Below are 12,666 nucleotides of genomic sequence, written 5' to 3' on the forward strand. Positions count from 1 at the left end.
ACCACAGAGGCAGTTAAGGAGACGGTTGCTGCTATTTCGTAGTAGGTTGTCCACTCAGAGGTCATTGTTGATGGGTTGAAGTAAAACATTTCTACAACGTATTTCCTGAACACCCCAAGGAAAGGTCTGTTCCAGCTCAAAACCACAGCAGTAGGTCCCAAAGGGTAAAGTGTCAGATCCTTTATTCCAGTGGGCACTGTAAACCAGAAATTATCATTAGTAACGTGCATGTGTTATCAGTTGCACTTTATTTTAAAACAATACCTTTCCTTAATCAGGTTCTACCTATTTCTGGTTTGTTCCTTACCTTAATTCCCAAGAGCTTCCTTGACATAGTTGAATATCATTTTTTAAGCATTTGTTCTCCAGTTTAAGACCACTTTTTCAGAAATGTCTACAGACCACTTGGTGTTGGCTGCTTAGCTTGAGATAAGGCACGGGGCTTGCTTTTTCATAAATGAGAGTTCCATTTTACTTTGAAAATCAGGGTGCTTAGGAGATATTTCAAGATGCTCAAAAACAAAAGCATCAAAAGCCATGACACCATAAGAAAGAACATTTTTTATCTCTAGCACTCCTTCCCTGGGGAACCTAAAGGTTCTGTCATGTATTGCTATTCTTGCCTCACAGGTGGTGACACTGAGAAAGAGGAGTCAAGTGATTTGAAAAAATGTCACATAAGGGTCAGCTTCTGCAACCTATACTGGTCTGGAAAGCAATTACTCTTTATGACTTAACTGAGGCTACTTAAGTAAGTACTTTGCTATAATTCACAAGGGTTGCAGAGCCCCAGCTATTGCACGCTGGGTCAGAACCCAGTGTGAGAGTGGGTTCTGAGACCAGTGCCCAGATTACTTCAACCCATGCTAACACATGATTGCCTTTACCTTTATAAATCATTTACTATGCCTTTTCTTTGCTTTCTCTAAAGTGCTAATACTCACACAGTGAAAGTGAGCCTTAGGCTAAACATGGGGAGAATTGAGCACTTTTTAAAGTGGATTTTATCTTATTTGAATTTCATTCATCATTAACCACTGCTGATAATATCACAGCACAATTTTTTTTTTCAGTTCTATTATTTTAATATCAAATTCAATATCCTTTTATGAAATGAAAACTCATACGACTGTTGTGTTAGTGCATAAAAATGTCCTCTTTATAATAATAAACCTATGAGATGTTCTGTTTAGAAACTGATTGCCATTTTGAGTTTAGTAAGAAACTTTTATGGAATTGAGTCCATAAAAAAGGGGAGAAAATTAAGGAATTTACTTTGGGACTACATGATTTTCCTTTCTCAAATAAAAATAGAATTCTTTAACTACAGTGAGAAAGAAAATCAAAAGCATTTATAAAAATTGTCCAAAGAGAGAAACGTCAATAATAACTAAATATATGTTTACTTACTACCTTTTTACTTTACTGAAATATACCATACTTTTCAAATTTTTACTCAACTTATGAAAATATACAAGGATATTGCCTAGAATGAAAAGGCCCTCATCATATTCATTTAGCTGTTAAAAGGTTGACTTCTTTTTCACTTTCTTCTCTACATCACAGAGAGGATGCAGACTTAAAAATACACCTGCTCTTCCACTGGGCAGACTATTTGTCAAAAGCAGAAGCTGGGTGACTCAGGTTGAACGTTTCTCTGCAAAAGTAACTCTGTACACTGAATCTCTTTCTCTTTGCATCAAAAACGAGCACCACTAGAGACAAACATATATTCAAGTGTCCAAGGGTGAAGGCAGTTCTTTCCACAGGGCACTCTCTGTATGATTCCTGTCCATAACTTATCTCTATTTAATTTTGGTAATAACATTTAAATGTGAAATATCTTCCCTCCACTGAAGGAGTATTTTCACCACCTCAGTAATGGGCTAGGCAACACAAGAAAAATATTCTCAGGAAGTGTTCATTAGACTTGAAATAACCAACATGACAATTTTTTACTCCCTCATGGGATTTTGGACTTCATGAATATACTACACATATTTGAAAACAAACTCAAACACTTTTCAAACAGTAGGTGCAGGGATTACCAATGGAAAATGTAACGGGGTCAGAAGGTGGTCCCACCAATGGTCCTTTCCGTAAGTAGACCACAACTTGGTACTGGGCACCAGGAACAAGATTTTCAATGAGGCTGCTGCTGGAATTCACCTAATAGGAGGGGAACACATCAGATATGAAGTATTTACTTGGTTAATTAGAAGAATATTGAGACTGTACTCGAATGACTCCAGTTACAGAAGGCATGAATCCGAACACACTGGCATCGACAGAAAAAATCTGTTCATTGAGTCCAAAATGGCAAAACTGTGAAAGTGGTCAGGACTGACTTGACAAATAATCTGACTCAGAGAATCGCACTTGCCTGGCTGCATAAGGTCAGCTATCACACTGTAGACCCACTCTCTCCTGCTGTCAAAGTTTATTAAAATATTCAGGCTACATTATTAATTCTCAGGTGATATTATTCAGGCTGGAGCATTTAGACCATGTGTTTTCAATCAAAGCCTGAGGCTTTTCATCCATCATCCAATGCAGCTATGTGAGCTGAAGGCAGCATTATGGGAAAAGCTGTCTTCTGAATGCATGTAGTAAGTGACTCCACAGTGAAATCAGAGAGGAATTATTCTCTGTCATTCTCCCCTCCATGGCATTAAAAAATGTGACTAAGGGGCATTGTGTTTTTTTCTTTACAAGTTTGAGCATCACCATTAAAATTTCTGCTGAGCCACACTAGGTTTCAGTCAGAGCTGGAGGCAGAATGCCTGACCAAGTGACTCCTGGTCTGATACAATACAAAAAATCTTATCTCCTGAAGACTCCGCTAACAGCAAACGCACAGAACAGCTTTGAGGAAAAGCCTTCACACATTCCATCTCGAGCTGCAGGCTGGTATTTCCTCCTAATATTTTCTTCACAACCTTTCCGAAGTCTGTATCACAGCCACCTCTGCACTGGTGGTTTACTGCAAAGCACATGAATGTACCAGTGCCAGCACAGATTTAGTGAGGAACAGAATTTGACTTTACCAGCTGCTTTGGAAAGCTAAATCACTTTTAAATCATGCACCATGTTAGAATGGGTAGAACTTTGCACTGCATTTTCCCCCTTTTCAGGGGCAAATTCAAGAAGAATTCAAACCAGCAACCATAATAAGCAGGTATATATATGTATAAAAACTGGCAGAATTTGATAAAAAAAAAATTTGTAATGGCAGAAAGAAACAAGTAACTGCAGTTAGACCTTTCTACCTACTGGCAATAAACACACATTTACTTTTACAGATATCTCGTTTATTCATATATTAGGTACTTATTTTTGAGTTTGTAGATGAATCCTGTAGTAATTACTTAAATCATAAGTGTATATACTTGTGACCTGTGGTTTTTAATCACCTACCATATTGTTTTGCTTCCCATTTAAATGACTGGACTTTTAATAAAGAACTTGAGATTACAAGCAGATTCTGAAAAACAATTCTCAAACTGTCATGAAAAGACACTTCCAAACCCTTTAAGTTCACAGCCATTCTTGAAATAAACCTCAAAATTTTTGATAGGGATTCATTTTAAAGGACATTTTTAAGGGACACAGACTCTCATATTAATTCCCTTGCAGTCCTAATCAGAGAGTTGAAGGAGACGGAGATTTATGGGGAGTGCTAGTGGTCCCCTTCCATTCTCATGGGTGAGCAGAGGGTGCAGCAGGGGCAGCACTGCAGTCCTTTGCAGACTCCATCATCACACATATTTAGGGAGCCAGACAGAAATCATGGCACTGCTCAGAAAATGGCCTTATCAACATCTTGGTAAGGTTACTGAGATGTGGGCTGAAACCTCTCTCTCACTGAAGCCACTCGCCACTGACCCATCATAGACACGGAATCTGATGTGGGGTTGCCCTCACTAAGGGCTTCAGGTAACAGAAAACTGGCAGAAAAAACAGAAAAATGTTTTGGGGTTCAGGATTTTTGATGATTATAAACATGTCCCACACAGCAGCAATAAAGAACTGTGGTCCATCCAAATCACAGGTGGCCTGAACTGCTATTTACTTCCCACTGCTGACATCTTTTCCTATGGATGAAAAGAAAAGCTGACTTCTGATCATCTCTAAACTTCCAGAAAGTTTACAGTCAGGTTCTGTATTCATATATAGGATAGCTAAGAAATAATTTATGCTAATTTGATTATAATAATGCATGTGAGCACTCCACTTAATACAAATGGATTACAGTACCTGCCCAAGTGCTATTATGGTATGGCACCATTTTGCTTACTGCCACAAAAATGTCTCAAAGGGTACACCATAACTCATAAGCCTGAAGAAAGGATTGGTCACAGTCAGTACAACAGAAACCCTGTTTTAACAATACTGTGGTGTATTGCACTCTTCTGTTCCTAAATGCTGTGCTCTCCCCTACTCTGCAGCCCTGAGCCTGAGAGAGCCCTGGGGCACGATGATTCCAAACAGCAGGACTGTGGGAAATTTTTTTCCTGGATTTGAAAAGGCTCCAGCTTCTGCTCCTTACCTCAGTGCAGTAGTGTTTTTCAAGCCTTTGACTTTCCTTTTGCTTCTGACAGGTCAGGGAGAGCACAGACACAATGGTGTTGTTGCCGCCGCCCTCGTGTGATGCTGTCCAGGATGTCAGGGCAGTAGTGGAGCTCAGCACTGTCACGGTCACATGCTGGGGCTTTTCAGTGAGCTCCTCTATCCATTCACCTGTGGGACCTGGGACATGTCCCAAAAGCATATGTGAGCAAGCCACTCTATCCATTTGAGGCACATATGTTAAAACACCCTTCCTTCACGGAATTATTTATTGCTAGTGAGGGAGGCTGGACTCACAGTTGTCCACCTCCACAGCCCTTAGGCAGCCAAGGTGGGAGCCCCTGGGAAGCAGTCTGTGGCTTGAGTTATTTTACCTGTAGCAGAGCAGATGACAAAAGAAATGTGACTGTCTGGAAATTCAGATTGCAGTATTCCCTACTGCCTACCAGAAACCACCCAGCAATATCAGATTTGCTTCAAGGGAATGTTTAAAAGCAGCGATAGGCAATAATGTACAGATCATTGACCAATATTAAAGGATAAGCACACAAAATTTTTCGCCTCTCCACATACTAACATACCCTCCAAGCATACTATTGAGCCTTGAAGCGTGAAAATCAAATTCACAGAGGTCACCACAGCGGAGAATCTCATTCTCCATCAGACTTTTTGAAGCACTTGCTAGACAACGCGGCTTTATAGATAAAATAGCAGTTTGGAAAATAACTTCAGCTAGACTTGGTCAAAATTTAAGATTTTGTGAAAATAGTTAGTTTTCTTGTCACTTTTAAGTGATGCCTGTGACAGCTCTCTCCTTGACATTCCTCCCTCCGTGCAATTCTAATGGCAATTTACGTTTATTGATAAAAATAAAACAACTGTCAGAGCAAGAACGTGGTGTGAGACCAGCCTATAAGATTTGGCAATCCATACTGCTATCTGGGTACAACAAAAATGTTGTGTAACACAAGCCAATACTTTGACAGGATGATTCACTGACTGAATGCTACAAGGATAAGATAAGACTGAAGCTATGGGCAAAATTTATTCACGGCAGCAGACCCACACCCATGCAGGTAAAAAAGAGGAATTTGATCATTAGATTAGTCTCTGGAGCCAGTGGATGCACAAGTAGCTCTTACCATTCAGAAACAGTTTCAGAACTGCCATTAAGGGAATTCAGATTGGAGATTGGAGATTGGAATTGGAGATACTACATGTCATGACCCAGAGTTGTAGTCCCCACACAAAGTGCCTACCTTCTCAAACTTACAAAGAGGAATAGAAAAGCAATTTCAATTTAAGACTACTTGTACACATCTCTGATTTGGCATTTTACCAGAAATACATTAAAAAAAATCTATCTAAAATACTAAGGATCTCGCGTTCAACAGAATAAATAAGAAAACTCTCAAGAATCCTCATCTGGTTCTAAAAGCCTGCAAAACTAACAGACGAAACCCCAAACCCCAAATGTTCTCATGTGTTATATGTAAAATTGAAATATTTTAGATTCCTGTAACATCTTAATACTTATACCCAATGAGATTCAAGTTCATCCTTTATTTTGCCATCCACACCCCTACACTGTGGATTAGTATGTCCTCATTTCTCTCAGGTCTCTGTCCACAGGGAGAACACTTGATGGAGGACCCTGAAGTGCATACTGCTTGACCAAAATAAGTCACACCTTGTAAAATGGAATAACGTTTGACAGTAATAGCAGTGCTACATATATGCACACGTTAATGCTTTTCATACAATGAAGCTAATAACTACTCCTAAAGAAAGCCAGAAAACAGTGAAATTATAGCAGCAGAGACACTTTCTCTCATCTGCTGTTTCCTCTTTTTTCTTTGTTTTTCAGTTACTGTTTCTTTCAACTATAAAGTTGTTAAAAAAATACTAGTGATAGTGGAATTGTTTGGTGCAGTCAAGCATTATTATAAATTAAGTCTAAATAGTATTTGTAAATGTTAGGAGCTACTAAAGACACAATCTTTATTCGTAATGTACTTAAGTGCTTGAGTGCACTTCCTTTTAATATGAATTTTTCTGTCAGTTTTAGCTACTGTGTCTTGTTGCAGCATTCATGATTTGGGGAGACAGGGTCTTCCCACAAGTAAAACTGTGTACTCCTTCAAGTATTCCCCTTTCTCATTGTATGGGCATTCTATAGTGTATATCTATTTCCTTTTGTAGAAAAAGGTACAAAGGTGACCACAGCCATCAGGAGGATAATGAGCTGAATTCACCAACACCTGTCTCGCTTGCTGATCTAATTGTCAGTCAAGGTATTAGTTTACACAGTAGTTTATTATTACTTTGCCTTTTACTAAATCACCAGTTAAGAAACTCTGGGGTTCTACAGGGAAATAATAAATGACTTTTACTTCTTTAAATTTAGCAGGCTGAACTGCTTCACCTACTGTGATTTACTCCATATTTTCTCAAAGACCATGCAATTTCAGAGTTCAGTGTTTAATTGTGCAATTCCCACACTCTCAGCCTGAGCTGCCCTTCATCCCTAACCTAGTACATACAGCATACTCCAAGAGTAGGGAAGTTAAATATTACCAAGACTCTCTACAACCACCAATTATTTCTTGGAATTAAATCCTCATTTTGAAAGATGAGAAAGGGTTATTTTTTTTCAGTGAGCCACTTCTGAACCCCAGGCAGTGACTCCATCACATCCCCTGCTTTCAGTTCTTAGGTCTGCTAAGATGACAGAATGAAGGCCCATCTGGACAGGATAAAATATATAACATATTTCCATTATATTTCCTTCACTGGCATGGGGAATTACAGAAGACCAAACTCTTCTGATCCTTCACCAGATGCCAAAGGTGCCACAGTGGTCAAACTCTACATTACAGTTATGCTATTCTGGAAGAAAAAGGTGGGACTGTTGAGGTACTTACTGATGTAAAAGCTAAGTGTTTTTGCTGATTGACTTCCACGAACTTCACAAGAGCCAGAGGAGCTAAATGTTGTTACAGACAACTTGTATTTTCCTGGTTCTTTCAGTTCAGCAACAAATTTGTGAGTGTCCTCACTTACTGTCAAAAATTCCATTGAGTTCTCTAAAGCAGGAGGGGAAAAAAAGTGTGGATTAATTGAAATTTGAAAGGCTCCAGAGTCTAAGAAGATTATTTACATAATGTTAATGTTTTTTCTGCCATGAGATTAAAAGGTATCCAAAAGAACTGGATTTACATTGATAGTTCCATTTTTTGACATCAGCACAAGAGTAATTAATGACAAATTTTGCAGTATAGGAGCAGAGTAACAATTAACCCAGGCCAAATTTTCATTCTGTGGAAGGCATGATAAAATAGGGTTGTCATGACTGAGCTAGTGATAAAAATCACACCATGAGAGAAAAGGAGCTTCCATTTTTCCACCTATCGCATTCTTATTCTGAAACAAAAAAGAATTTTCCCTCAGCATGGAAAGGCTTGTGAAAACTGCCAGAAAATAAAATTCATTGGGATAAAATAGATTTTAAACCAGAAAATCTTCGAGCAACATGGTAATTTTTTGTATCCCCATCTCTTAAAAAAATCTCCTCATTTGTTACCAGTCTCTTTGTGGTCAGAAGAATGTTTGGTAGCTGTAAACTGTGACAACTGCTGATCTGAACTGAGACTACCTTTTCTGCATGTCCCCTCCAGTCCAGCTCTCCCTGAGAACCTTTCTCAGTGACAGTCTATGGTATAATGCACCTTCTTTGTCTCAAATTTCTATCAGCTCATTTCTCCTTCTTTTTATAACCAGAATGGGTTTACAAAATCTACAGTGTAAACAGTGAGATGGTATGTACAACAGTATAAAAGTTGTTTAACAAAAGAGAACTGCAAACTGTGATTTACCTCTCCTGCCCTACTTTTATGATGTCCAGCCAGAACTAGATGCTATTCAATGCAAGAAACTTCTCAAGAAATACAGGGGATCTAACAAAGCCCTCTGAAGTACAGTACTAGATAATTAATAGAGAATTACTAGTTTACAGAGACAATCCATCAATGGAATTGGAGACAAGAGGTATGAGAAGGGTTTAAGGCTCTGCTTTACCTTCCCTTTCAATATTAATATGGAAACCATCAAATGCAGTAGGCGGCTTGGGGGGTAACCAGGTCAGCACCATCTGCACAGGAAGGAAGGGAGGGGGCTCTGGCGTGGGTCTCCCAGACTTGTTGGCATCACTGGCCTCGTAATCACTGGCAACTGCATTGACAAACTCCTCTTCACCCTCTGATGACTCAGCCTCGTTAGACCACCAGAACGGCTGCGACGTGGTTTCGTACTCAGTGCTGTTCGAGCGCTGCTCCCACCAGGCTGCAGACGTGTTTGCTGCTGGAATTTCAGGTGGGTTGCCAGAAAAATGGCTAAGCTTTTCTTTCCTCACGACTTCTTGTGGTCCCACAAACGATTCTTCTGCAAAATTTCCGCTGTGCTCTTCCCAGTTGTTTCTGTTGATTGGCACAATCTGAACGGAAATGTTTCGAGGTGGGTAAGGAACTGAAAGAGAAGCAAGGGTTAGCCTTTTAATATGTGTCTGGTGTGCACCTTCAACATGTGTTAATTCCCCAGACAGATAATATTTGCAAAAAAACAATGCAGCTAGGGATACTCTGAAAGAACTTGTTCTTCTTATTTTTCTCCCTTCTCTTACAAATACATATAGAAGGTGTGATTATAGTGGGATCAAGCTGAGTATAACTTCACAGAAGAATCATGATTCAAGAATATCAGGAAGAAAAGTAGATGTGAAGTCACAGTAAATGAGACTTCAGTGCTATTACAGCAACGAGGCTATCTGAGTGTGATTTTATAACAGTGGACCTTCATTTACTTTATTGTGTCTTCCAGGAAGACCTTGATCAAGGTAAAAAATACCTGTGTAGAAATGAATTGAAAAATATATGCAAAACTAATATATGACATGGCTCATATTTTAAAAAAATGACCTTCACGTTGCCGTAGGTCTTTTCATATGCTTTTAGCAGCCACCTTTTCACAAGCATTAAACATCAGTTTAAATTTTAATATTTGTGAAAGCTTGATCTTAAGATGTCTGGTCTCCAGAAGACAAGATTCTGGCACGCAAAGAAGTGCCAGGAGGGGATCACACAGCATTTTGTCTGCCTCACTGTAGTGGCTTGTCTGCCTCTCCTTACACACGACAAGCATGAGTAGCCTCTGCAAATAATTTTGACTGGCCCCTTTCATGCTGGCACTTTACAACTCACTAATTTGTTCACCTCCCCTGTCCCAGCCACAGCCACTAACACAAAACCAGATCCTATATTCTCATTGCAGTTTATGTGAAAAATGATGCATGGGAGGGCATCAGGAAAGAAAAACGGGATCCTGTTGGTTGCATTCTTATGGTCCAATATCTGGATAACTATATTTAGGATCTTCAGGACAGAACTCAGCTGGCATCAGTTGGCTTTGTTCTGTTCAAGGCAATGGACCAACACCAGTGTATTCATCAGTGGATTTGGCCTTTTGATTTTAACACTGGTTCATTTCACTTTGGACCCTGAAAACTGTCTGTGGTCCAACAGATTACCAGAAGAGTTTTGGGCATTGTCCCAGGACCAAATTAAATTAGTTCTGGACCCTGAACAAATGCAATTTTCAGCCTTCGCAATATTGGTATCTTGGAAATTAAAAGTTCATGCTTCAGGGCACAAACTGGCCACCAAGTGGGGCAACTATAATATTCTTCTCTGTGATAGAAAACTGCACAATGAAGAAGGCCTTCTCTAACAGTTTAGCTATGATTCACTGCACAAGGAGACAGGCCAATAGAGATAGATCAATAGTATGCTCAGTGCAGCTATTCCCTTGACTTAAAAATTAATTCCTGGCACAAGGCCTAGGATATCTCATGTGAAGCAGAATTTATTTTCTAAAAAGCAAGTTTTATAACAGAAACACTCACACAAATTTCCCTTTGCACTGTTTGTACACATAACCCTATGGAACAGCCACAACATTCTCTTCCCAGGCTCCTGGCCTGGAGCAGCTCCCAGGACTGCTCCTGCACAGACCCTCCTCTCTGTGGGGTCAATCCCCTACCCACAACAGAAAGAAAAGCTGCTATAAAGAGTTGAAAGAAATGGTATGGAATGATTTTCTTCACCTGTTCTGTGCTGTTTGGGTTCGTGCTGGACCCCGCTGTATTCCACCAGTGTGCTCTTGTTGAAGGTTGCTTCTGATACCAACTGGAAGGTGATGTTACTGTAGCATATACCTGGCAGCCAGTGATTGAAAACTGTTTTACCTTTAAAGAAATCTGCAAAAGGTTTAAAGAGAAAAGAAGAAAGGAAAATAGAGGATAATGCATCAAATGTTCACTTTCTGATAATGCAACTGCACATGCTGACCTGGCAGTGTTTCAGATGTTTAAACATTGCTCAGCCTGCTCTGAGACGTGAAATTGTAACAATTCAGTTTGCCAAAAATTTTCCTGGCTGTCAAAGCCCCTTTGCTACCAAAAAAAAAAAAAAAAAAAAGACAAAAAAGCCCAGCACAAGAAACATGAACTACTTTTCACAGGCAGGGGAACTGAATCTGGCAACCTGTTCCCCATGACACTGAATATCTCAAAGAGCATCTGACAGTCCCTGCAGACCTTTAACTGCTGCACGCAAAAGCCTCTTTGGTCTTTTGCTGACTGAGGCACAAGGCTCAGGGTAGATGTTCAAAGGAGCATCCACATGCAGCTGAGCACAGGCTGCAGGACTGAGGGCTCGGCTCACATCCACTGTCAGTGCACGTGTGGCCTGAAGAAAAGTTGCTCAGGGCTATTTGGCTATGGGAAGGAGTGTGCAAGCTGATTAGTGAATCTCTTAATTTAGGCTGACTTTTTTGTTTATCAGCAGCTTTAGCATTATAGCCCCTGGAACCATCTATTAGCTGTAGAAGATAAAAATTACTGCTGGTATCCCTTTTGTTCTCTGGAAAGAGGTCACCTATATTTTCTGCTGTGGTCCAGATTTGCCCTTCCTAACTTTTGACACTTCACAGCATTGAAAATGTGATTTCTAGACCCAATTTGTATCGAAGCTAAGAGATGCCAAAATTTTCTGACCTCTGTCTGGAGGTGCTTATTTCCCTCTGCTGATTTTAAAGAGAGTTTACAGCGACAAGTCTTCTGTTCTGGGAGCCTTAATTCAGTGCCTAAAATTCAATTCAGCACATACTGGATTCCTCAAAGGCATTTTACTGCCACTATGCAATGTTAAACCTTTGGGGTTTTAGGGCCCACAGAGTATGTGGGTCTTTCTTGCCCCCCAGGGTGCTTCCCACAGGACAGTCACATTTACATCTCTCAGACAGATGCTGTGATGAAGCTATACAGGCAAAAGGGAGTTCAGTTATAAAAAATGAAAAAAGAAAGCAGAATTTGCTCTTGTTAGATCATTTAGGTAGTTAGATTGGTTGTTTAAATTGTTTAGGTTGACTGTCTAGACTGTTAAATTGATTGCCTTTGATTAGATTATTTTAAGAAGATTGAAATTTATATTACCCAGCATGGTTTATTAGCTTAGGGACAATACTGAATGCTACAGTAATATACAGCATAGTACTATTAGCACTGTGTCATTGTATGATGATACAGAACAACCAGTTTTAGATCCTGTGCCAAGAATCAGGCATATTGAATGGGTTTCCCTGCTCTGTGGCATCCCTAAGCTTTCCTATCAGCTGTTTACCAGACAGGAAACCTTGGCCAGAGGGAAGAGACTGGGATCTTTTTTAATGCTTTCAACTGACACAAAAATCCAGGGATTTCAATGAACATATCTAGAAAGCAAAAATGTATCTGTCTCCTCCCTAATGAGATTTGAGTTTCTTTCATTTTTCCTTTTCTTTTGAATTGCAGGGAAGATAAAAAGAAATGGTGGAAATTATTTTTTAGATTTTAGTGTACATGTTAATTTGGAAGCACTAGAAATTGGGGATGCCTCCCCAGGTTGATTTCAGACTGATTAAAAAAATCCAGACCACCAAGTCTTCCTCTAAAATCCAAAAGAAAGGAAATATCACTAGAACTAAGACAAAAGCAAGTTTAAAAAT

At 39.6% G+C, this 12,666-nt stretch overlaps 1 protein-coding gene across 2 annotated transcripts in view; it reads right to left on the reverse strand.

The window, feature by feature from the left end:
• The window catches only part of PTPRO (protein tyrosine phosphatase receptor type O), a 153,563-nt gene that overhangs the window by 43,785 nt on the left and 97,112 nt on the right, over nucleotides 1-12,666 (reverse strand). For both annotated transcript variants that reach the window (XM_051784419.1, XM_051784418.1), the window contains exons 4-9: nucleotides 10,727-10,879; nucleotides 8,647-9,093; nucleotides 7,494-7,655; nucleotides 4,550-4,749; nucleotides 2,049-2,169; nucleotides 3-196 (exon numbers count right to left, since the gene is read on the reverse strand). In XM_051784419.1, coding sequence (XP_051640379.1) covers nucleotides 3-196; nucleotides 2,049-2,169; nucleotides 4,550-4,749; nucleotides 7,494-7,655; nucleotides 8,647-9,093; nucleotides 10,727-10,879 — 1,277 coding nt within the window. The remainder of the gene's footprint in view (nucleotides 1-2; nucleotides 197-2,048; nucleotides 2,170-4,549; nucleotides 4,750-7,493; nucleotides 7,656-8,646; nucleotides 9,094-10,726; nucleotides 10,880-12,666) is intronic.

Source organism: Manacus candei, unplaced genomic scaffold (genome assembly GCF_025592945.1).
Source record: "Manacus candei isolate 608988 ecotype Guabito, Panama unplaced genomic scaffold, ASM2559294v1 h1tg000018l, whole genome shotgun sequence".
Taxonomy (NCBI): domain Eukaryota; kingdom Metazoa; phylum Chordata; class Aves; order Passeriformes; family Pipridae; genus Manacus; species Manacus candei.